The 24,873-nt window shown below is 47.3% G+C and overlaps 1 protein-coding gene across 2 annotated transcripts in view; it reads left to right on the plus strand.

Annotated features, from left to right (window-relative positions):
• WASF3 (WASP family member 3) overlaps window positions 1-13,194 on the plus strand; it is an 89,876-nt gene extending 76,682 nt beyond the window's left edge. Inside the window, exons 6-9 of one of the 2 annotated variants that reach the window (XM_036252969.1) lie at window positions 860-1,035; window positions 5,630-5,896; window positions 7,370-7,737; window positions 9,903-13,194. In XM_036252969.1, coding sequence (XP_036108862.1) covers window positions 860-1,035; window positions 5,630-5,896; window positions 7,370-7,737; window positions 9,903-10,060 — 969 coding nt within the window. In that variant the 3' untranslated portion in view covers window positions 10,061-13,194. Of the gene's footprint in view, window positions 1-859; window positions 1,036-4,685; window positions 4,853-5,629; window positions 5,897-7,369; window positions 7,738-9,902 lie in introns of both variants that reach the window. The other variant, XM_036252970.1, reaches the window with a different exon arrangement.
• Window positions 13,195-24,873: the final 11,679 nt, after the last annotated feature.

A 24,873-nucleotide genomic window follows, 5' to 3' on the forward strand; every position in this document is an offset into this window, starting at 1 on the left:
CCCATCATCTTGCTGTTGTTCGCCTTTTGAATCACTAGTGCCTGGCATGCACTGGGACACAGAGCCCCAGAAGCTCTCCTGGACTCGATCACTTATCAGCATTGACTGAGTGTGCACTGTAGGTAGGCTGCGTGGAGGGCTGAGAGAGGAGTGTGGGGCTTCAAGGCACATAGTTCTTGTCCTCAGAGAGCATAACATTTTATGAGGGAAGCAGGAAAAACATATAAACACACATAGAAATAATTGTTCTTGCCTTTAAAGAAGCACCTATGTGGGACTCAAGTATTTATTGGATACGTTTTTGCTGGCAAAGTAGGGCTGGAGCAAAAATGAGTCCTGTGGGAAGGTAAGTTCTTACCTTGTTTTTGTTTTGGGTTCAGCTCATTGCAGGATTTTCTTAAGTGGTTCTTTTAGAAACTAGATATAGAACATTTTGAATTATTTTTTGAAAGATGATCGCATGTTAACAAGCCAGCCAAAATTGTGTACAGGTGGGGGAATGATTTCTCTGTATGGTGTCATCAGACATTTCATCTGTATAATATAGATCTAAAGGTATAAGAACAAGGTAAAAGCCAAGTAAGGTGAGAACCTTTACTAAAAATGATGGTACGCAATTCTAGTAGTTGCAGCAGAGTCATTTTTATTTATTTGGGTTAAATAGTAAAGTATTGGTTACTTTTGTTGGGGCTGGGCTGGGAAAGAGGGATGCTGTGTTAGAATTGTCTGGCATCAGAATGACGGGAGGGGACTGTCTCTGTGTGCACACCAGGCTTATTTCCTGAGCATTGTGACTGCATCTAACCTGTTTTCCTTTCCCTTCTGTCTCGGCATGCTTGCTTTCTTTCCTGGACCTCAGGAGCAAAAGCGTATAGATGGCACAACCCGTGAGGTGAAAAAGGTTAGAAAAGCCAGGAACAGGCGCCAGGAGTGGAATATGATGGCGTATGACAAAGAGCTCAGACCCGACAACAGGTTGTCTCAGAGCGTGTACCACGGAGCGTCTTCCGAGGGATCCCTGTCCCCAGATACTAGGTGTGTGTGTGTATGTGTGTATGTGTGTGTGTGTGTGCGCGCGCGTGTAGTAATGCCTCTAAGTAGTGCTTCATTTTATTATTCCTTGGAAATGATGACTAGTAGTTTTGGTGTTTATATTTCAAGTCTTTCCTTAAAAAATTAATTAAAAATCACACACACATATATATATGTATATATGTGTATACATACACATATATAGGTGTGTGTATATATGTATATGTATGTATATATTTTTTTGAATTTTGAAATATTTTAAAGCAGTTCTATTCCGCATTGGGTTACATTGTGTGATTTTCCTTATCTCTGACTTAGTTGATAGAGATACTAAGTAGTTTAACATGGATTCTGATTTGGGCTTAACGATTGCCAATGACTTACATTTTCATTTACTCATTTAATTCTTTGTCTTACTCTTTCGCTTAGAATGCTGAATTTCTTTTGCTATTTGGTATCAAAAAATGACTGGTAGGTAGTAATTGATGTGATTAAGGATAACTTCACTGCTGTTTTCGATAACCTTTTAAAAACGTGATGAGCAAAAGGGATGTTTATTTCTTTAGTTCACTAATCTTAGCGCTCTGATTTCAGGAGAATTCTGTTGGTATTTCCTTTAAAATTATGTTAGTAATTAAGTAAAAATATTTCTTGCAGGTGTGAATGATGTGATCAACAAGTCACATTTGTCACAAAGGGGTTCATGAACAATAGAAACTGACTAATCAATTTTAACTTATGGTTTAATTTTGTTTCTGCTTTTGTAAAGTTGTTGTCTTGCATTTGCTTAATCTCTCAGAGTCTTCCATCAGCATTTCAGAATTTGAATGGAGAATTCTTATGTGATTGCAGGATGTTCCAAAAACAGCAATGCCTGGACCTGGCTTTCGATCTGCGTCCCTTTCCAGTAAATTGTGTCTTTATAACCTCAGTGTTTAGCACAGACTCTGCATACAGAAGCTGCTTATTAATATTTGGTTGTTATAGGCCCGTGAATGTTTCTGCCCCAGAAGCACTGTAAGTCATTGGTAGGATATGAGGCAAGTTCCAGCTAATTGTTCTGTACAAGTTGCTATTGCTAAATGTTAGAGAATTATCGGAGCTTTAACTGAGCTCTCGTCGCGTTTGAATCTGGATGTCACTCTGTTCCTTTTGACAGCAAGAATGATGGTACCGTTCTGCTCATCTTCAGTGGGGAGACACCTGACCTGGACCTCTCCCAGGGTGTCAGTTTGCGTTTTGTTTTTTTCCAGCTAATGTAGTTGTATTATTGACTCATGTAAAACATATACTTTATTTTACAATACTCCACATGTACTCTTTTATTTCAATGCGTACTGATAGAAAAATGATTTTTTAATCCCTCAGTTGAGTGGTTGATGCTCATTCTAACATGTGAGATTAGATTTCTCCATACTGGGAGTAAAATGAGTGGTCCTGCAGATGATTTAGTATTCTGCCTTTGTAGCCATTTTCAGATGTATCATCACTTATTTTATTTTTCAAAAACAAATGGAATGATCAGTTTTGTTTCTTTAGAATTGCTTTTGTCTCATACAGTTCTTCATGGTCTCTCACTATATGCCTGTCCCAGATAAATAGATTATAATTAATCATTGTACTTGGATTACATCCCTTACATTGACTTAGAAATTTTTTATTTTATTAAAGTATATCACTTTTTCTTACTATAAAATAAGAGAAATTATTTTATATTAGGAAATTGCAGAAAACATTAAACTATTATCCATAATCCTGTTATCTGGAGAAACCACCATTTGCATTTTACTGCATTCTTTTGTTTGCTGTTTTTTTTGTACGGGTGTACTGTGTGTACATAATTGAAATTATGCTCTGTATTTTCTGTCTTTTCACTTTTTAATTTTTTTATATTCATATTTTAAATATTATTTAGAAACATCTTCATTTTTTTTTTTTTTTTCATCCTCACCTGAGGACATTTTTCCAATTTTTGTACAGATAGAGTGGGAGGGAGAGAGAGGAAGAGAGAGAGAGAGAGAGAGAGAGAGAGAGAGAGAGAGAGAGAGAGAGAAACATCGATATGAAAGGGACACATCGAGTGGCTGCCACCCGCACGACCAACCAGGGCCGGGGACAAACTGCAACCGAGGTACATGCCCTTAGCGGGAACCGAACCCCAGTCTCTCTGTACCGCAGGCCGACGCTCTAACCGCTGAGCCAAACCGGCCAGGGCTAGAAACATTTTCTAATGGATGTTTTCAGGATAACTGAAGGGAATTTGAATATTAAGTTTCATAGCTTGTATATAATAAAGCTGTTCATATAGGTAATATATTTTAACCCAGCTCACATAAACTAATGATACATTTTGCTCTCTGTAGATGATCAGGAATGGTTTGATTCTGAACATAAATTTAGGACGAGCATGAACTCATTGCTGGCCCACTGCTCTCTTCCATCATTATCTGGGGGTGTGAGACCCCCAGGCCCACCTGTCTTACTGCTGTTGCTCATCCTATTCTGGACCCACCTCACCTGTCTCCCCACAAAACCCCGGGGGAGTCCCGCTGCTTTTCCTTCTTCCTGTTTCCATATAATCTCTCTTCTACCAGTTCTCTTTTTTGTAACAGATGGTCACAGGACCAGCCCACTCATCTCCACACGGGTGCCTGTCTCTGGCTGATTCTGCCTTCCTGCATGGGCGTCTTTGTCTCCCAGAAGTCACCCCACTCCTCACCTCTCCTCCAGCCCACTGGGGTTCCCCTTTAGGTGGGCCTTCACTCTTAAACCGACCAGTCCTCTGTCCTACCCACCCTTCCTCCAAGTCCTGCCCTCCACAACTCCCCTGCGATAATTCTCGAATGCGGACATTCACTGCCTGTTCCTTTATTTACTCGTCCGTCTGGTCATCCTCTGTTCTATTGGCTCCTTTTTGCTGTGTCATAAAGCTACTTTAAAAGGACAGCACTCTAAATTATTCCAGAAAACTTACAATTTCTGGCTCCTCATCTCATGAGAAGCACTCTGTATTTTTCTAGGAACACATAACCCTGGCCAGTGTGGCTCCGTTGGTTGGGCATTGTCCCATGCACCAAGAGGTCGCCGGTTTGATTCCTGAATGATGAGCTAGAGGCGTGCAGGAGGCAGCCAATCAATGTTTCACTCTCACATTGACATTTTTCTCTCTCCATCCCTCCCCCTCTTTCTCTCCTTTCCTCTTTCTCTAAAAATCAATTTAAAAAAACTTAAAAAATAAAGAAATTGTACACATAGCCTGTGACATAGTCACACAGAGTCAAGCACACATCACCAGTGACTCGAGTTTTAGGTCTTTACATTGTAAAAATATACTAAATCTAAATACAGGTTAGATTGTTTCCCCATTAAAAATATTTTTAACTTACTTGCCAGCCCATTGCATAGTTCAAAAGACATCATCATATGCGCACCGTAATACAGAATTTGCATTGCAGTTAGGGAAGGAAAAGGAGGGTTATTCGTTATCACCGCAGCTAGGGAAGAGCAAGGAAGCAGTCTCCTGGGATGGAGAGAGCTCTTGTGTGTGTGTGATGCTGCGGTTAAGGGGAGCTGCGTCTGATTTCCAAGACCCAAGTTCAGCTGGTGTCTGCCTGCTCCTCTGCATCCCATGTGTGTCTGCCTGTTTCCTTCAGAGAGAGAGACACAAGCTGAATCCTCCCCGGAGCCAGCAAATAAATGTGAGAAAAGTCAGAACAAGAAGAGAAGAGTGGGAGAGGAGGAAGATGGGCATTGAGTTTATGAGTGACGCAAGGACACTGGAACAGGCAGGGAGCATGAACGAGGACAGGACGCCCAGAGGGTTTGTCATTTTGCTTTTTGATTGCCAACCTCAGGTTGCCTACTCTGCTTTGGCCATCCTGAGAGGATGTGCAGCCGTACTGACCACGTGTCCTGGAGCGCGACTGTCCGTTACTAACGCCATGGCGCTGTTTAGCTGCGACCTCCCCAGTCCCTGTGCCCCCAGGAGGCCTGGCTGGTGTCTGTCCGCGCTCTGTCCACTAATACAGTCTCCATTCCTTGCAGAGTTTCACCCGCGGCTGTGTGTTCAGGGAAGGCGGGAAGGCCCTTCCCTGCTGCGCTGTGTTCTTCTTTGGCTCAGTACCTTTCTTCTGTTTAGGAAAACTGTCTTACTGTACTGTGCTCCTGATTTCTTTTTCTGTTTTCACCGTTAATATCTATCCAGTCCACCTGCCACTTTGTAATTTCTAATGGTATGCTGTCAGTGTTCTGGCCCCTGACGTCCTCTGTCTTCGGTGCTGTTTGTAAATTGAATCCTGTTACAAGGACGTGTGCTGAAATACTGCGAAAGGGGGCTCTGCTGCTTCCTGCTTGCAGATCTGACTCACTCACTGTAAAGCTGTGAATCTGAATCCACGTAACCTGGGCTCGCTGCTAACGTAGTAATTACGCGGGTGCTTGGAAGCTCTCATGAGGCTAGACCTAGTTGACAGTAAAGGAATCAGTGTGTGATTTCTGTGCATTGGCAATGTTACTGTTCAAACACATGCTTAGATGCCTTTAGGGAAAGTCTTTTTAACTTAATTTACATTTCTCCCACCCTTCTTTTGAATGTCAGGTCTCACGCATCGGATGTCACAGATTACTCTTATCCAGCCACTCCCAACCACTCTCTGCACCCGCAGCCTGCCACCCCTTCGTACGCAGTGGCTGACGCGCTGCCACATGGGCCTGCCACCCAGGCCCCCGAGCATGAGTACCGACCCCCCTCCGCCTCGGCGAGGCACATGGCCCTGAACAGACCTCAGCAGCCACCTCCGCCACCCCCACCGCAGGCCGCAGAGGGGCCCCAGGCCTCGGCACCCATGGCTCCCGCGGACTATGGGTAATTCTATATTCCCTGGGCTCCAGTGGCCACTCCCTGTTGTGTGGTATAGGAATGTAGTGGCACAGTCAGTTCGGAGGCCAGAATGCAGCCCAGAAGGATTGAATATGGATACTATTGGTTATGACCAATTTTGTTAAAAAATGCAGTGTCTACTACTTCCCTTTTGTTATTGCAGATAAATCTCAGGTTTATGTCCATATTCATGTGTACACTCCTTCAACATACATATTCATGTATGTGTGCGTGGGTTGTAAGCAGAGGCATTGGTAAAGGATGGAACTCCGACCTGGTGAATCTGCCCCAAATCCTCAAATTTCTCCACCTGTCCTTGGTGAACCATGGAGAACCCGTTCCCCGCATGAGAACCTTGGACAGAACAGCTCCCCTGGTGTCACTTCTCACACTCGGCTGCATGACCTCCTTACTGGGCCCTTGCTGCCCAGCTGTCATTCTCCCACCTTGTTTTCTGTCAATTGGGTAAAATTCAAACAGCCCTAGAGAAGACCGTCATGTTCAAGTGTTTCGTAATTTAAGCACCCACCTGTATTTTGGTGGGCTGTCCTAGCTCTCTCTCTTGGCATAACCCCAGTCTTGAAAGCGCCAGTCTCCGAGTCACTGCCCGGGACAGGTGGATGTGTGTTTCCATGAACTGTGTGCAGCACTTTGTGCGTGTACATCTCAGCTTTCAGAGGTCTCCTCCCTGACCACAGTCCAGGCTGTTTCCGCCGTGGGTTCTTGTTAAGTCAGGACTCCCGAGTTTGTTCTGAGGCTCTGAGGGTTAGGCAGAATGGGTCTGGGGTCCAGTTGGATTGCAAAACCTTTGACTAAACAGAACTCAGCAGACTTCTTGGCTTTTCAAAGCTTTTGATATTCTGATGGGAATGGTGGCTTGGGGGATTTCCATGGAGATGGGTTATATAAAGTACATAACTTTCCAGATCTGATTGGCTGTTTTGAGCCACCTGCTTGTGAGGTGCCCAGAGGGAAGGATGCATTTGAGCTGCTGTTCTTACCTGTGCAGTCAGCGATTCTAGCATTTCACAGGAAATTATTATTATTATTATTTTAATCCTCACCTGAGGATATTTTCCCACTGATTTTTAGATAGAGTGGGAGGGAGAGAGACACATCCATTGGTTGCCTTGCACATGACCCTGTCAGGGCCAGGGATTGAATCTGCAACTTGGTACATGTCCTTGGCTGGGAATTGAACCTGTGACTCTTTGGTCCATGGGCTGATACGCTAACCACTGAGCAGAACTGGCCAGGGCAGGAATTACTTTCTGAGTGGTTATCTTTTAGATGCATTTCAGTGGATAATGTAGGCCTGTGGACATAACTGACCCAGTGGGTGGGCATTTGCGTCCTGCAGTGTTTCAGATCCAAATGCCGATGTGTATTGCATTTGGGGGAGGCCTTTCTATTAGCCTCTCTGTGCTGCTTGAATGACTCTGTTTCCTCTCTCATCAGGATGCTCCCAGCGCAGATCATTGAGTATTACAACCCCTCAGGACCGCCTCCTCCCCCACCCCCCCCCATGATTCCTTCAGCACAGACTGCCTTCGTCAGTCCTCTCCAGATTCCCACGCAGCCCTCCTTCCCGGCCGCAGCTGGACCCTCCTACCCGGCGCCTCCTCACCCGGCCTCCAGTGGGCTGGTGGTCACGGCGCCGCCTCCTCCGGGCCCCCCGCCTCCCCCGCCAGGCCCCCCTGGCGCAGGCTCTTCTCTCTCATCCTCCCCCATGCACGGCCCTCCGGTAGCTGAGGCAAAGCGACAAGAATCCGCACAGCCACCCGGAAGCGATGCTCGCAGTGACCTTCTCGCTGCCATTCGGATGGGTGAGTGCGCCCCGGTCGTCGCCGCCGGGAGCTTCCTGTCTCCAGCCAGCTTAGCGTTCTCCACCTGACCGCTCACCACCCTAGATTGCTGTTTAGAAGACGGTAGAAGGAGCTTTATTTGATATTTTAAAAAATAGTAGATGTGTTTTTGCCAGTACAAAGTAAACACATAAAGAAAAAGAACTGAGAATTCAGGAAAGCTTTACTTGACTAGAAATAAAGAATATAAATGATTGATTCTTCTCTACATTCTACGCTAACAGCAAAAGTATAAATGAAAGAAAATGAGCTCATATAAATGATTCTTTTTTTTTAAATATCTAAGGTATGTCCTAGACCTTTTGAATTTTTAGTTTGATGTGCTAAACAAGTAACATTTGCGTAGCAGCAGACTCTTTTGTGAGATGAAAGTCCTGCACCGAACCCCAGAACATGAAACACAGAAGTAGAGCAGCTCTCAAATCAGTGGGGAGCCTGGACCCAGCCACTGTGGTCTCCCCTCAAAACCCCACATTAAACATCTGCTTCACACCATTTGTTCTCTGCCCCAGGTCGCAGCCGGGTTGGTTGAGGGCCACTGACAGGGTGTGGAATGTTCTACAAGCCTCTCGGACACCGAGGAGCCGCACAGTGTGTCGGTCACAGTTCAGCTGTGTCAGTCGGGAAGTGGCGGAGGGAGCCTGGCTGTAGCATCAGTGACGTCCCTCCCACAGCCGGGATATCACTGCCTGTGCTCTTGGCTTGAGCACCCTGAATCAGCCTGAGTGCGGCACACACACCCTCCTGCAGATTCCCGAGTTCTCATGTCGCGAGTGTCATGGACGCATTTTGATTTTGTCAAGAAAAAAGCCCCAGAGTTATTTAATATCTCATTGATCATGAACTTGGGGTCCCAATGACAGTGTTTGCTTTTTGACACCTGTGCGCCCTGCCCAGTGAGAGTAATAATTGCAAATATCTACCCATGAGAAAACTTCTGATGAGCCCAGATTGAGGGCATTCTACAAAAATGTGAAGGTCATAAAGCACCAAATCTGAAGAACTGCCCAAATTAAGGAGCATTAATGTAACAGGTGATTCGTATAAGATCCCAAATCTGGTGGAGAACTTTTATTTGCTATGTTAGGTCTGTTGGCAAAATTTAAATAACATTTGCAGACTAGATGGTAGTACTTACCTATGCTGATAGTCTGAATTTAAATCATTGTTTTTTTAGGAATTAGACATGAAGTCATTTGGGGCAAAGGGCAAAGAGGCAAATTATATGCTACTTACTTTTAAATTGTCCAGAAAAAAGGTGTCTCTGTGTGTGTTAATAACAATGATAGAGAAAGATGACTAAAACAAATGTTACCACTGGGGAATCGCGATGTAGGTCATGTGGGAACAATTTATTATTGGCCTTACAGCTGCTCTATAAATCTGAAGTTATTTCAAAAGAAAAAGTTAAATAGTTTATACATTAAATAATCACATAACTGATTTTGTTACTAATTAGGTAAGAGAGTAGATGGTTGCATTTTATATCCATTTTCAACAATAATTATTGAAACAGTGTTTCCTCAGTCACCTCCACAGGATAGCTAAGAGCTGTCAGGCCTGTCCAGGGAGGTGTTCTGTAATGATGGACCTGTTTCGTGTTCACATGGTCCAGCACCAGGCCTGTGCAGGGAGGTGTTCTGTAATGATGGACCTGTTTCGTGTTCACATGGTCCAGCACCAGGCCTGTGCAGGGAGGTGTTCTGTAATGATGGACCTGTTTCGTGTTCACATGGTCCAGCACCAGGCCTGTGCAGGGAGGTGTTCTGTACTGAGAGACCTGTTTTGTGTCTGACGGTCGGCTTACCCAGACAGCCCACCACACTGGACGCTGCAGCTCCAGGGTTTCTTTAGTGGTGTTCATGTGCCTGGAAGTAGAACTGACTTTTTATATTCTTACACATCGCTTTGCTGTTAAAAAAGTTATGACTTTGAGTACATGTTCTTTTTGTTTTTTTTTTGTCATGAAACTTCTATTTTCTAAGCTTTTCTACCTTCAGATTTCTAAAACTATTTCTCCTTAGTGTCAGTAGGAAAAAAAAAGTCAAGTAGGCTTACTGGTTTCTTTTCCCTTAATTTAGGGCAAACAAAAGGATTGAATTCTAAACCATGTTTCGTGTCTCTAGGAATTCAGCTGAAAAAAGTACAGGAGCAGCGGGAACAAGAGGCCAAGCGTGAGCCAGTCGGGAACGACGTGGCCACGATCCTGTCCAGGCGCATTGCCGTGGAGTACAGCGATTCCGACGACGACTCGGAGTTCGATGACAACGACTGGTCTGACTGAGGCGGTGCTGGGAGCACAGCTGGCCAACCGGAGGCCATGTGTCAGAAGTGTATTGAAAATTTAAAGTGGTATCAACACCCAAATAGTGGTATTATAATCTTGTAGCTTAGCAACTTTTGTATTAATAATGTGATATTGCTTTTGCACATCCAAAACTTCTGGGTTCTTTCAGTATTTACTGTGTAATACTTAAGTGCCACTCACCATAGACAAGCGTGCTGCACACGAGGAAATACGCTGTAACTGTTGCATTGTCCTGGAAACAGCGTTTTGCTTCCTTTTTCTTGGCCGTGAAAGTGTCTAGTGCACTTGGGGTTTACTTGTACCTTACGATTCTGCAGACTTGCTGTGTGTCTGTGAAGCTGCTTGGTGTTAGGCCTTGGCACGATTAATGACCGTCAGAGTGACGTCTTCCAGTCAGTAAGTGATTCTGTCTTCACTTCGTGTGTGTGTGTGTGTGTGTGTGTGTGTGTTTCAGAAGAAGTTGGTTCTGGAGAGAGATTTAACAAGAAGAATCAAATGCTTCTGCTTTCATTTTCTTGGCGTGGTAGACTCCGTGAATTTGGATGTTCTGTTGAATAATTTCACTGCCTTTGCACGCTCTTATAAATGTGAAACTGGAAGGGCCCTGACTTTTCAGGCAGGATTCCCAGTGGGCATTCATGTAGTCAGTGCTTGTGGATGACTTGCATATGAGGTAACAGCTCACTAGTGATGAAAATGAACAGGGTCCTCTTTCCTTCAAGGGCCATTGGGGATGACACTCAAAACATTCGACAGCCCTTCATCATGGGCACCAGCCAGGCGAACAGACATAGTATGGGAGCTGCCGGCCGAGCGGGCAGAGCTGCTGCTGTCAGCTCTGGGTGCGAAGGACACCTGCGCCTTTCACCTCCTGGAGCCCTGTCCTGAGTGAGCCCTCTGCGGGCTCCAGGGGGCTGCAGGCGGCACCTCGCTCCTCTGCGGGCTCCAGGGGGCTGCAGGCGGCACCTCGCTCCTCTGTGGGCTCCAGGGGGCTGCAGGCGGCACCTCGCTCCTCTGCGGGCTCCAGGGGGCTGCAGGCGGCACCTCGCTCCTCTGTGGGCTCCAGGGGGGCTGCAGGCGGCACCTCGCTCCTCTGCGGGCTCCAGGGGGCTGCAGGCGACACCTCGCTCCTCTGCGGGCTCCAGGGGGCTGCAGATGGCATTTTGGTCCGCGTGGTCTGAGCTTCAGATGGCTGGGTGAGGCGGCTGTAGGTGTGGAGCGCGTTGCTTTCCTGGCACCGTGGCTGGATGAGGGGCCATCACGGGAGCAAGTCCTCTGCTCTCCTCGAAGCACACATTCTCTCTTCTCACGTTGTCGTCAGCACACTTCTAAAAGCACCTCCGATTTGGTTAGACCTGTAGCTGTAGTGGACCTGTTCCTTTCACCTGTGCCCATCCTGCTTTCTCCCCACGTGGTCGCGCAGACCCGTGGGGTCCCCATTCCTGGTGAAGGTAAGCGGGGGGCTGGAGGGGGACTCATGGATGAGAGCCTGTGTTCTGTGATTGTGGATGAAGGGTAACTGCTGATCTAGAATAAACAAGCACCCAGGCTTTGAGTGTCAACAGGACGCACACATGACTGAGACACTGCTTGCTACGGCTTCTCGCTGAGGCCCAGCCCCTCCAGCACAGCGGGCACTGGTGTGCGCAGACTGCTCAGGAGTCAGCCAAGGAGCTGTTTGGGTTGATGGCAGGGATGGAGTAGACTTGTGTTCATGAGTTCACCAGAAGAGACCAGCTGGCCCCGAAGCATGTCTGTGTCCCCGCGTGGACACTGGCTTGTACACGGTCACCCTGGAGAGCCTCACGTCTGCGCCCCTGCCCAGGCCCCGCACATCCAGGCTGCCGAGTCTTCGCAGCTCACTGGCTGCCTGGCTCATGCTGAGTTTCCGTTTCTTAGAGGTAGTCACCATTGCTGTCACCAGAGTTTTATTCAATATAAATAATAGTTATTAACGAACCTTTAATTTCTCTCTTTAATCCCCCCACCCTTTTATTTTCAATGTAGAGGTCTACTTTGTTGGCATTATTCTTGGGACTTTTATCATTTTTAGTCTTATTTTGTCTTTATAACAATGTTTTGTCTTTATTATAGTATTTTTTTTCTTTCTTTTTGTTACTTTTGGGTTAGGAGTTACCTGTATAATTCTAGAACTCATATTTGGTGATGCTTCTCTGTTTTTCATGTTTCTTCTGTTCTCAGGATGGAGAGAGAACACACAAAGCTACTATCTATGTCAGGATTTCTTCCATTTATATCCTATTACCATAAAATCAGTGGCACTTTATTCATCAATATTCATAAGCCTATTAGTTATTAGTTGCCTTCCTGTAGTTTAGTCAACAAGTTGTTTTCAGTTTGATTTTTTGACTAGTGGGAATGCTCTCCCCTGATGTGTACTGTAGCCTTTGAAAGGGTGGAAAAGGACTAAAGTTCAATTTAGATTATTTTTGCAGTATTTTTCTCAGCAAATTTGATTCTAAAATTTAAATTCATACTTTTTCTAATATGGTATTACATGAAAAGGAAAAAGTGAATATTTTTAATGTTCAGTTTTGATTTTCAAAAAGTATTTACCAAAACAAATGGAGAACATTTAAAAGCATATTTCATGCCTAGGCGTTTTACATTTTAAAATAGTTATGTATTATTGTAAGGTTATTTTTAATTGTCCCCAGTCTTTTCCCCCATGCATATTTTAGTTTAGTATCTTACAGGCTTGCTTTCATGTCATAGACTAGGCAGAGGAGATGAGAGATCACTTGTATCACACATTAGCGACGCAAACATGATATGGTTGATTTTCTGTTGTTAGCCTAAAACCAAACTGAAAGATCTGGTACCCTTACATTTTTCTTTGGTAAAAGTATCCTGTTAGAGAATTAACATTTTCATTTCAGTAAATTTTTAGAATACCAAAATGTTTTCTGAGCACCAAGTGGCTAGGTTGTGAAAGTTCTATAATAATTTGCAGCTGAAATACATGATACATTTTAATCCATTAAAGATTAGTGGGAACGTATCAGCCAGAGTAACAAGTCCTTTTTGTTTTCTAATCAGAGTATCTATCATCCTGCAGTATTACCAATGCTATTGTAAATTAAATTTAAAGTGGTATTAAAAAAAAAACTTCTGTTAAACAATTTTTATCTGTTTGTATATCTTACTATAGATTATGAACAAGTAACATCTAAATAAAATTACACTTTTAGCCCTAAAAGGTTTGGCTTATTTATAACTGGCGAATGTGAGCCATTTCTGACCCCTGCACGTCCCCTGCTGGCTGGTTTCCGCCCTCATGGAGCCTTCAGTCTAGAGAGAAAGGCTGTACACATTGTCAGGTAAGTAACTGAGAACATGTTACCGGTGCTTCCGTTGGGGGTGGAATGGGAAGTGCCCAGTGTGGTCTGAGGGCCAAGGTCTGAGGTCTGAGAACGAAGAGAGATTAGCCCGGGGCCAAGGGTAGGAAAAGGACTTTCTGATAATGAACCATAGGATCGATCGGTGAAGTGGTAGGCGAGAGGGAGAGGCATTGCGGGGAGCGGGGAGACAAGGTGGAAATCATCCCCAGTGCTCAGGACGGAGGAATCTGTAAGCTGGCCGCCACCACCACAGCTGCGGCTACAGATGTACAGTCTCTCGCACTTGCAGCCTGTTGATTATTCTGTGATCGTGACAGCTTCATGCTTACACAGCCATTGTATTGAGAAGGATCTTGGTGTTCGGCTAGTTCAGCTCCCTAGTGCTAAGAGGGGAAACTGACCACCACTTGTACTGCTTGGCTCTCAGAGCTTGTCTCTTTAATTCATGAATTTTCGATCCTCCTGTTATAGCAGACCTTCAAGAACCAGGTAAGTACCCCTCTTCCCCCATTATGAAAAAATTTAAACCGACAAGAAAATTGTTCAGTAAATACCCATGTACCCATCTTCTCCTTCTATTCACCCATCAATTCAGTGTACGTATTTTATGCATTTCAAAGTAAGTTCAGTACACGTCACCCCTGAACACTTCAGTATCCATATCATAATTTAGGGTTTAATATTTGTGCTTTTTTTAAAATCCTCACCCGAGGATATTTTTCCATTTATCTTCAGAAAGTAGAAGGGAGAGAGAGAAACATCGATGTGAGAGAGACACATTGACTGGTTGCCTCCCGCATGACCCCGACCAGGGCCAGGGACAAACTGCAACCGAGGCATGTGCCCTTGACTGTAATCGAACCCACAACTCTTTGGTCTGTGGGCCAACACTCTAACTGCTGAGCCAGACTGGCCAGGGCTCTACTTAATATTTTTAAGTAAAAGATATTTAGAGTGAAAGGCACACATCTTATACCATTCGACAAGTTTTAACAATGTATCACAAATCCCATCAAGATAGACAGCGGTACTGTGACCTCAGAATGCTCCCTCATGCCATCAGTCACTTCTGTCCTAGTCTCTGGAGCAACTACCGTTTGGATTTTCCCTCCATAGATTAGTTTAGCCTATGTTATATGTAGGTGTATTTTTAGTTTTATAAGAAACTGTCAGTTTTGCAAAGTGGCTGCACTATTTCACACTCACCAACAATGTTGCTTCACATCCTTAGATGTTATTTGTAGTTACCCTGCTTGGGGTTCACTGAGCTTGACTCTAAATTTATATCTTTCATGATATTTAGGCATTATTTGTTTTTTTTTTCTTTTTATCCTTACCCGAGGACCTTTCTGCATCTTATCTTCAGGTAGAGTGGGAGGGAGAGAGGGAGGGAGAGAGAGAGAAACATTGACACGAGAGAGACACATCGAGTAGCTGCCACCCACACGACCCCAACTGGAGCCAGGGACAAACTGCAACCAAGATACGTGCCCTTCACAGGAACTGAACCCAGGACTCTCTGGTCCACGGGCCGACGCTCTAACTGCTGAGCCAAAGCGGCCAGGGTTATTGGCTCTTTTTTATAGTTTTGTTTCTCTGCTTAAATTTACTACTTGTTCATTTATTACAAGTTGATTTTCCTTTACTCTTTGAGCATAAGTGTACTCACTCTTTAAAATCCTTGCTGCTAATTCAAACATCTGAATGTTTTCAGGATTAATCTCTACTGATTACCTTTTCTCTTGAGTGCATGCCTAGTGGTTTTGGATTGTATCATAAACTTTGTGAACCACACATTTTAGAGATTCTGGATTCTGTTATATTTCTCGGAAAAATACTGATTTTTTTTTTTTTTTTATCCTCACCTGAGGACATTTTTCCATTTTTTGTTCAGATAGAGCAGGAGGGAGAGAGAGGAAGAGAGAGAGAGAAACATCGATGTGAAAGGGACACATCGAGTGGCTGCCACCCGCACGACCAACCAGGGCCGGGGACAAACTGCAACCGAGGTACATGCCCTTAGCGGGAACCGAACCCGGGTCTCTCTGTACCGCAGGCCGACACTCTAACCGCTGAGCCAAACCGGCCAGGGCAAATACTGATTTTTTAAAAGAAGACAGTTAACATGGATAGACTTGCGCTCCCCACCCTCCCCTGCAGTGGATAGCAGTAGAAACCTCTTACGTTCTTCGCCAGGCTGCTTGGAGTTTGCCCTGCTCACGTCTGGTTACAGGGTCAACCAGAGGTTTGGGCAGTTTCACACAGAATTTCTGGATCCCCCTCTCCGGTTCTCCTTTCTGGGATTCTCCCTTCACTTTCTGTCTGTTCTAGTCACTTGACACTTAGTTCTCTTATTTCTTAAAGCCAGTAAGGCTGTGTGGCAGGCCAGCAGAGCAGTAGTGGGTTTTCTATTTAAGTTTATCTGCCCTGCTCGACAGGATAGAGCTTGTCCCACAGCAAAAAGCCATTAAAAACAGGAAATGCACCCAGAGGTTTTTCCTTCCAAGCATCAACTCTCCTCTGGTGTCTTTCTGGGTCTTTTATTTTCCTCCAGTGCCTTCAGTAGTACCGTGCAGTTTGTTCCGTTTATAATGATCTGTGAAGAGCTGGTCTGGAATGGGCTAGTCTTCCATTCCCAGAGGCCTCATTCTATAAATATTTGATGCAATATTTAGTTTTTAAAATACTTTTAAATGTAATTTTTTAAAATGCAGGCTGTTGTTCAATACCAAACTATAGTAGACGACCAACATTTCAGTTTTTCTGCCAGGCAAATTTTTTTTGCATGGACCCTGCAATAAAACTTGTGACATCTTATTTAAGTGGATTTGAGGATGCATGGTGCACTGACCCCCGTGCCCTCGGCGTCTCCTTGTGTCAGTGAATCAGAATGTTCTTAAAGCTGCAAGCACAACACAGTGTATCCGTAATGTGGAGACTGAACCTCCTTTAACAAGTTGTCAGCCTTAATTCCACTCAGATTTTTATGTCCACCAAGTAACTGTGTTTTTACAGAGTGCTTTAAATTCAGGGATAAATCTATACAAATACAATAATACTTGTATTTTATTATTGAGGGTCATTGATAAAAGGACCCCACTGCCTAAAAGTTTGAAAACCACTGCTTGACATCACTCCCTGATTTCTTATCTTCGGACCAAGAAATCTCCCTGCTGTGGCAGCTGTACCTGCACGGATTTTGTGTTCTTGGAAGGGGTATGTCGACAGCTTGAGAAGACTCACATAGTTAATTTGGAGGTGTGAGGAACTGGTTACAGGTTTCTTGACGGGCTTGGATGATAAAGATTTGCTTTCAAAGTAGATGTTCTTGCCCGGCCGGTGTGGCTCAGTGGTTGAGCATCGACCCGTGCACCAGGAGGTCTCTGGTTTGATTCCCGGTCAGGACACATGCCCGGGTTGTGGGCCCGATCCCAAGTGGGGGGTGTGCAGGAGTCGGCCAATCAGTGTTCTCATTGATTGATGTTTCTATCTCTCTCTCCCTCTCCCTTCTTCTCTCTCTAAAAATCAATAAAGGAAAAAATAAAAATAAAGTAGGCATTCTTCACAGTGCGGACACCTGGACATTTATTTGCCAACACAATAGATGTCTGTTGTGAGTATTCACGTTATCTTTCTAAATCCCCACCCGCCTTCATCCTGTGTGTGATCTGAGTAATTAGCTTCGAATACAGCAGCATTATTAGGGTGGTGAGCTGGTAGACGGCTTGCCATGAAGAAAATATGCCCTTTGAGTGTCATTGAAAACCTACCGAGTGGCACTTGCCGCGAAGAGACGTGTAGAAGCATTTCTGTTCTGCGATGTGCTTCAGCTATTCTGGCCTGAAACAGGTGTCCGTGTCCGTGCGGCCTGCACACCCTGAGAATGTGAGTCCCTTGGCATTCACGTGGGCGAGGCGTCGCCTTTCCTGTGTACTTGAGGGCAGCTCAGAGTGTACCTCTGTTCTTTTGAAATCAAGACCGTTCTTTTGAAATCAAGGGTGTCAGCTTCCAGCTCCTTGGAAATGCCTTTTAATATTTCAAGGACCTAGGCATTTGTTTACTTAGCAGGTTAGAGAGTTACAAGGACTTGCACTTGGAGTTCTGGGGCCAAGAATAGCATAGTGAGTGAGTCAGGAATGGATAATGCCCCTGAGAGAAGGAACCCCTGATTCTCCCTCCCACGAGCGCCCCCATGTGGCAGCAGCTCTGTCGCAGGTCGACCCGGGCCTGGCTGTTTACGTTGGGGGCTGGAGCAGCATCGCTGGGGCTCCAGCCAGCCCTGTGCCTTTCTTTCCTGCTTCTGGTGGCTCTCAGGTCACTTGTCCTCCATGTGATCACACTCCCGTTACCCGCCCTGTGTGCCCTGTGTGCCGTCCTCACGCCATCCCTGCCCCACCCTTTCCCTGGGCTCCCCGCTGGTGGCTGCTTCCTCTCCCCACCAGCCCTGCCCCCTCTCCCGCTTCCATTTCCACCTGACCAGCGCCTGCCCCACTGGGCTTTTGAGGCAACACTAGGGGTGCAGGAGCCCGAGGAAGTTAGCAGAGGGGTGAGCCCAGTCAGAAACGGCTGTAAAAAGCATCTGCGGTGAAAGCCCCTGAATGCCAGGGAGGAGCCAGGCCAGACGCCTGCTGGACCGCCTCACCAAGCGAGACCCCACCCACATCGGAGCTGCCTGGGATTCACGTAAAATGCAGATTTCTGAGCTCCGTCCCAGACCTGCTGAATTAAATCTTGAGTGGGACCCTGGCCTGCGCGGGTTATTCCGTCAAGGCTGACCCTCGGGAACACCAAAGTTCAGGAAACGCCACCTCCGCGCCTGACTGCATGTCTGCTGGGAGCCCAGAGAGGCCACCGGGTCAGCCAGCTGAGCCCCAAATGGACTGCAAGGGTCCCCGACCCCACAGCTGCGCTGTCCGTCACCCGAGACCTGCGTGGAGCCCGCTGAGCTGAGCTGTAACTGGTCCTTTCCGTCTTCGGGCCTCAGGTGCCATCTTTAGTTTCTCCTCTGGTGGCCCAAGTCCCTGCTCCTGCGGGGCCGCTCTCCCTTTCCAAGCCCATCTGCGGGTCCATGGCCCCGAGCTCCTCATTGGGTCATGTCGGTGGGTCCTGGTGGCACAAAGAACCAGGGAGATTTCATGGTCCTGGAGCAGGTGGTTTACAAACTCCATTCAGCTCCTGTCCCCAGTACTGAGGAGGAGATCTGTCGGGCCCTGGGCTTTGCTGTCCTCCGTCGATGCCAGGCCTCCACCCTGCCTGCCCGGAGTGGGATTCTGCCTCGACGGCGCTGGAGCCCTTGGGCAAGCTTGGGGCTGGTGGCCGCACAGTGGCCAGGGTCTCGGCTTCTCCCGTGGAGGCCAACAGCACACACTCGTACGTGTCCCCTTGTCTTCCTCCATGGCCCGCCCTTCCTCCCCTGCTTCTTCCTGGTCTGGTCGCTGCCGGCTGCACGGTCCCTCCTCCCGGGCCGTGGAGATCTAGGGGGCAGTGCCAGCGGCAGGAACGCTGACCCTGGTCCGTGGGGCAGGCGGCACCGAAGGAGGCAGGAAGGGAAGCCGAGCACGGTACCGATTTCCTCTGCGCCGCTCACTTTACAACGAGGCTGCTGTTGGGGGCCTGCAGTGGTCTGTTGCTCCGGCCGGTGGGGAAGGAAGGTTTCCCTCCCGCACGTGTGGTCAGTCTGTGGAGCTAACTAGTTCCCTTCAGGGGTCCCCTCCGGGTGCCCTTTCCCAGTGAGTTCCCGGACTTTAAATGGGAAGTAGAGGGAACGTTCTCGAGTTAGCCCCCTACCTGGCAATCACGGCTGTCTGCCATCTGCTACGACAAATGGCCAGAGACTGATTGACACCCTGGTGGGCCCTTGACCTCCTGTGAGCAAGACCGGGGTGGCCCGGGACCGCACGGGGAGCCTGTGGCCGAGCAGCCTGGAGCTGAGCCCGCCCTCCCCACCCACTCGCCGGACTCGGTCCAGCCACACACCGACCCAGGAGCAGTGCTTGGCACCATGTCCCCTCAGGACTGGGGGCGGGAGGTGAGGCTTCCTGTGTTCACATTCCTTGGTGGGTGTTAACTAGGGAACAGAGAGAGCAGCCAGGGCAGGAGAGAGGGACAGAGCCACCCCTCTGTGCCTGGTACCACGCCGAGAGGCTGCGGGTTGTGCCCTCTGATTTAATTCGCAAAGCTGTTCTCTGAAACAGAACTGCCACCGTTTCCTAGGAGAGGAAGCTGAGGCTCAGTCAGCGGCGCGGGGTCCCAGAGCGGAGGTCAAAGCCAGGCCTTCCCCATGCGACCTGGCTCCTCTGCTCACCCGTCCCAGGCCTCGGGCCACTTTGCAGGGACCCCGGCGGTCAGCTCGCAGGCCTTCGCCGCTGCTGTGCCCCCAAGCTCAGTGAGGCAGGGCTGTGAGTGGACACGGCCGTTGGGGCCCAAGTGGACCCCACAAGTAAATGAGCTTAGTGCTAGTGACTGTGGCCGCCTCCTGGCGGGCTGCAGTGCCAGCCGAAGGGCCTGCTGCTCCCCAGTCTGGACTGAAAGCACATCGGTAATGTTCAGAGACCTGTTATTACTCCCCAGGAGCTGTCCCTGGCCCCCCACCCCTCTCTGAGCTCCCCCCTGGACCACAGTGGTTGAGGTCACGTTCCAGGTGGGTAGAGGGACATCTGCCTTCTCACTTGGCTTTGTAAAACGCTCACACCCAACAGAGTCACCTGGCACCCAAGCTGCCTTGTCAAATGTCCTGCTGTTTCTTGCGCGTGGGAGACGCGGTGTCAGGGCGGCAGGAAGCGGGGTGTGGGCTGTGGGGCCTGCCTGGGCCGGAGGCTGCTCAGCCTGGCCCTGCGTGGGGCATCAGCCTGTCACAGGCCACCTCTGTGCTTGGGGGACTGGCCCTCTGCCGTGGCCCAAGGATGGAGAGGGGACAGGAGAAGGTTTAGTGAACACTCAGCCCTGACTGGAGGGGGGGGTGTCAGGAACCAGGCCCTTTGGCTGGAGGACCCGAGCGAGCCTGGGGTCTCGGAATGTGGAGTTCAGCAGACAGACCCACGGACAGACAGAACCAGGGAGGGTCTGCCGGATGGCACACCTGGGAATAGCAAAATCTTGCTCGACAGCCCTGGTACCACAGCCAGGGCCCACTGGCCAGGCCTGGGCGGGGAGACAGGCGGGAGGCGTCCCTGGAACCCCGAGGGTCTTACAGGAGGGGCAGGGAGGAGTCACCCTGGGGAGATGCTGGGTCAGCCTCTCCATGGTCTCCGCAGACAACTTCGTGCTCCCGGGCTGGGCCAGCCCTGGCGTTTGCAGCCCTAATAGGAAAACATTCTGGAAATCTGCTTTTGAAGGAATTGCCTCAGCTCCCCGAGGCCCCCGAGGAAGCCCAGGTCTGTTTTGAGTTCTGGGCTGTGGTTCTGGACAGATTTTACACAAGGATCAGAGGCTCCTGAACCACAAAGAGCGAACAAAATGCCGAGCTCCCTGTCTGCCCTCACCCAGTCTGTCCGGGGGAACCGGCGAGGTGCGAAACCGAGACACCGACCTGAGCGCAGGGAGGCTCCGGCCGCGCCTCCAGCCAATGTCGCGAGGAGCCCAGAAACCCTTCCGAGGGCCCTCCCGAGCGTCCGTGGGAGCACACTGCCCTCCAGTGGCCAGACGGTGGTTTCTCCACAGACCAGCTTCGCAGTCCGCTCAGCTCGCTGGTTCATTCACCCATTTGTTCTTCTCGTTCCTTCCTTAAACAAGGACGTGCTTCTCGTGCACCATTACTGAGAGGTAACTGGTACCCAGCCCCTGAAGGGCAATTAGCAAACATCTATCGACATTTAAACTGTACATGCCCGGGATGGAACAAGTCCATGTTTAGAAACATGTCGCAGCAGACTGATTTTCCAAAAGTGTGACAGCAGTATCACTGGGCCCACATTCCCGTCCAGGACTCCGCCACCCCAGGGCAGGAGGTGGGTTCTCTCTCCTGCCCCTCCCCGAGCTGGGTGATATTTGGGCGTAGGACGCATGTCTGGACTTCTGGGTCTAGGTCTCTCTTAGAACCCGCTTCTGGGCTCAGCCATTATGCTATGAGACAGCCCAGGCCACCCGGAGAGGCCACACGCAAAGGTCTGGGTCTAGCTGAGGTCTCGGCCAAGGGCCAGCATCACCAGCCAGCCCTGTGAGTGGGCCACGCGGCCGAGGATTCCGGCCCTGTGGTGAGTGCAGCCCGGGCCCCGCAGAGCAGAGACCGGCCGTCCCCATCGAGCCCTGCTGGCAGCCTGCAGATTTGTGAACAAACACAAATGTCATCATTTGAGGTGTCTCAGATTTGGGGTAATTTGTTACAGAGTTTCAGTATTGAGAGAGAGAGATTTTAGTAACTGGGATTTATATATATATATATATATATATATATATATATATATATTTGCTAATCCTCACCCGAGGATATTTTCCCATTGATTTTTAGATAGAGTGGAAGGGAGGGAGGGAGGGAGAGAAAGACACATCGATTGGTTGCTTCTCACACAACCCAGACAGCGCCTGGGGAAACCGACAACCCAGGTACGTGCCCCCGACCAGAATCCCACCAGTGACCCTTTGGCCTGTGGGCCACCACTCTAACCGCTGAGCCAGACCGGCCAAAGTGGGACTGATACATACATCAGGTTTATTTGTACATGTGACATAGTCACCAGCATTGTTTGAAATAACAAAAGATGGGAAACAGCCTACTGTTCTATCAACATAACATTGACTAAGTTATAGTGTAGACGCAATGGGATACTTTGCGACCGTACCAAGAATGAGCATTTCTAAAAAAAATTATTTTTCCTTTATTGACTTCAGAGAGGAAGGGACAGGAAGAGAGAGATAGAAACATTGATGAGAGAGAACATCAATTCACCGCCTCCTGCATGCCCCTCACTGGGGATTGGGCCTTCAACCTGGGCATGCGCCCTGACCGGGAATCAAACTAGTGACCTCTTGGTGCATGGGTCGACACTCAACCACTGAGCCACACTGGCCGGGCAAGAATGAGAATTAAAAAAAAATTTTTTTTCCCTTTATTGATTTTAGAGAGAGAGGAAGTGAGAGGGAGAGAGAGATAGAAACATCGACAAGAGACGAGAGAGAACATCGATTGGCCGTGTCCTGCATGCCCCCCACTGGGGATCTGGCCCACAACCTGGGCATATGTCCCAACCGGGAATCGAACTGGCGACCTGCTGGTACAAGGGTCGACACTCAACCACTGAACCACACTGGCCGGACGAGAATTAGATGTTTAAAAATGAATCAATGTGAACTTCAAGATACAGTGTTAACGTAAAAACTGAGCAGAAAAATGTGCATATGTGCTATTCATCAGCTAATAGAGGAAAATGTCTTTATATGTACATAAAATATTGTGGAAAGGTTCCACGAGAATAGCACTTCCTTGGGGGGGGCTGGTTTCTCCAGGGGTGAGGTGAAAGGTCTCTGCTTCCCCTGGAGCCCCTGAACATTCATAACCAAGGACTCTTCCCCGTCTTAAAAATGGACATTATTTATATTTATTTATTTTTAATTTTTTTCTTTATTGATTTTAGAGAAGGGAGAGGGAGGGAGAGATAGAAATATCGATGAGGGAGAACATCGATTGGCCGCCTCCTGCATGCCCCTCACTGGGGATCGGGCCCACAACCTGGGCATGTGCCCTGACCGGGAATCAAACCAGCGACCTCTTGGTGCCGGGTCCACGCTCAACCACTGAGCCACAATGGCCGGACTAAAATGGACATTATTTTTAAATGGATAAAGCCTTTCTGATGAGCTGAACATGGTGACAGAGAGGAAGGACACAGCCCGGCTCACCATTGTAAACTGTACTTACCACTCTGTGTCCTGGCTGAACGGCAAAGCGTGAGGCAGAGGGAAGCCCCTCGAATCGGGTTTCGGGGCTCAGATCCTGGGTCTGCTCCGGGACCCTGGGCATGTTCCTCGAAGGACCAGTTCTTCCCTTTCCTCCTCTGTCCATCGGGGAGTAGTAGGGCTGACTTCAAAGGGTTCTTGAGTTTTTGGTCTTTGGCTTTGATCGATTCAGATTTAATTTAAGCATTTTACATTTTTATAGACATGTGTTTGTTGCAACTATTTTTACTTTATATTTTTGTTTATTTGAATCTCCTCTCTCTTTTCTTGGTTAGTTTTACTACTGGGTTATCTAGAGTAGGAATCTTCAAAGAACCAGTTCTTTGGTTTTATCCATCTTCTCTGTTTTTGTGTTATTCTCTAGTTCATTCATTTCTCCCTTTCTCCTTTCGTTTTGTTCGTTGTCCGTTTGCTGGCTTGGGTTTATTCTTGTTCGTTCCAAAGCTCATTGCATCAGAACTTCGCTCGTTTGTTGTTTTCTAATAAATGTACTTAAAATCAACTTTTCATCTAAATAATACTTTATCTCTCTCTATTCTAAACGTTGACACGTGGTCATTCAATGGCAAATCTTTAATACTTTTATTGATTTCTTCTTTATTTCAAAGATGATTTAGTCACATCATGTCTTGTTTTTGGTTTTTATTCAGATGAGATTTTATAAATTGATCCTTTGACATTGACTTTGTTTATTTTATATGAGGTCAGAGAAGACAGTCTGCATGATGCTGATTCTTGGCCAGCGCTGAGGCCGCCTCTGTGGAGGGTCCGTGGCTGCTGCAGGCAGTGGGCATGGTTCCCCGGACGTCTGGCTGGCCAAGCACATGATTTGTCTTCCACACATTTCATCATGATTTGTCTGCTGGTTACATCAGTTTCAAAAAGAAAATTTAAAAATATCTAACTGTTGACTCTCTTTTTATTTAGAATATTCTTCCCTTTTCCCGATTTTAAAACATTTGTTTTTAAAACAGTTTGATACTATGGCCACACTTGTTTTCTTTTGGTTTATATTTGTCTGGGGTGAACTGAATAACTTAAAAAAAAACTTTCTGTATCTTTTGTGTTCAGTGATTCACATGGGCGTATGCATATTCGCACATGTGTGCGTATCCATAGCAGCTTCGAATAACGGCAGCTTTATTTCCTCTTTTCTAATCTTTATAACTTTTATGTTTTTTTCTTGCCTTACTATATTAATAGGTTACCATTATATATGATGATTGCTGTAGGTATGTTAGTTTTAAAAGATCTTCATCAGATACATATAGAAAATTATGCTGCATCTTTTTCCAAGGGCACCAAGGGGGCCCCACCCTCAGGGCCTCTTCTGAACCAGATTACTCCCAAGGGCCTCAACATACGAATTTTGGGGGAACGTGATTTGGTCCATAACAACCCCTGTCTGACTTACATGTTCTCCTCCTCCCTCTACTTTAAATACTTATTTTAAAATTACAGTTGACATACAATATTATATTGGTTTTAGTAACCCAGTGATTAGACATTACATAATGTACTAAGTGATCACCCCAA

This window comes from Molossus molossus, unplaced genomic scaffold (assembly GCF_014108415.1).
Source record: "Molossus molossus isolate mMolMol1 unplaced genomic scaffold, mMolMol1.p scaffold_m16_p_10, whole genome shotgun sequence".
NCBI classification, from domain to species: domain Eukaryota; kingdom Metazoa; phylum Chordata; class Mammalia; order Chiroptera; family Molossidae; genus Molossus; species Molossus molossus.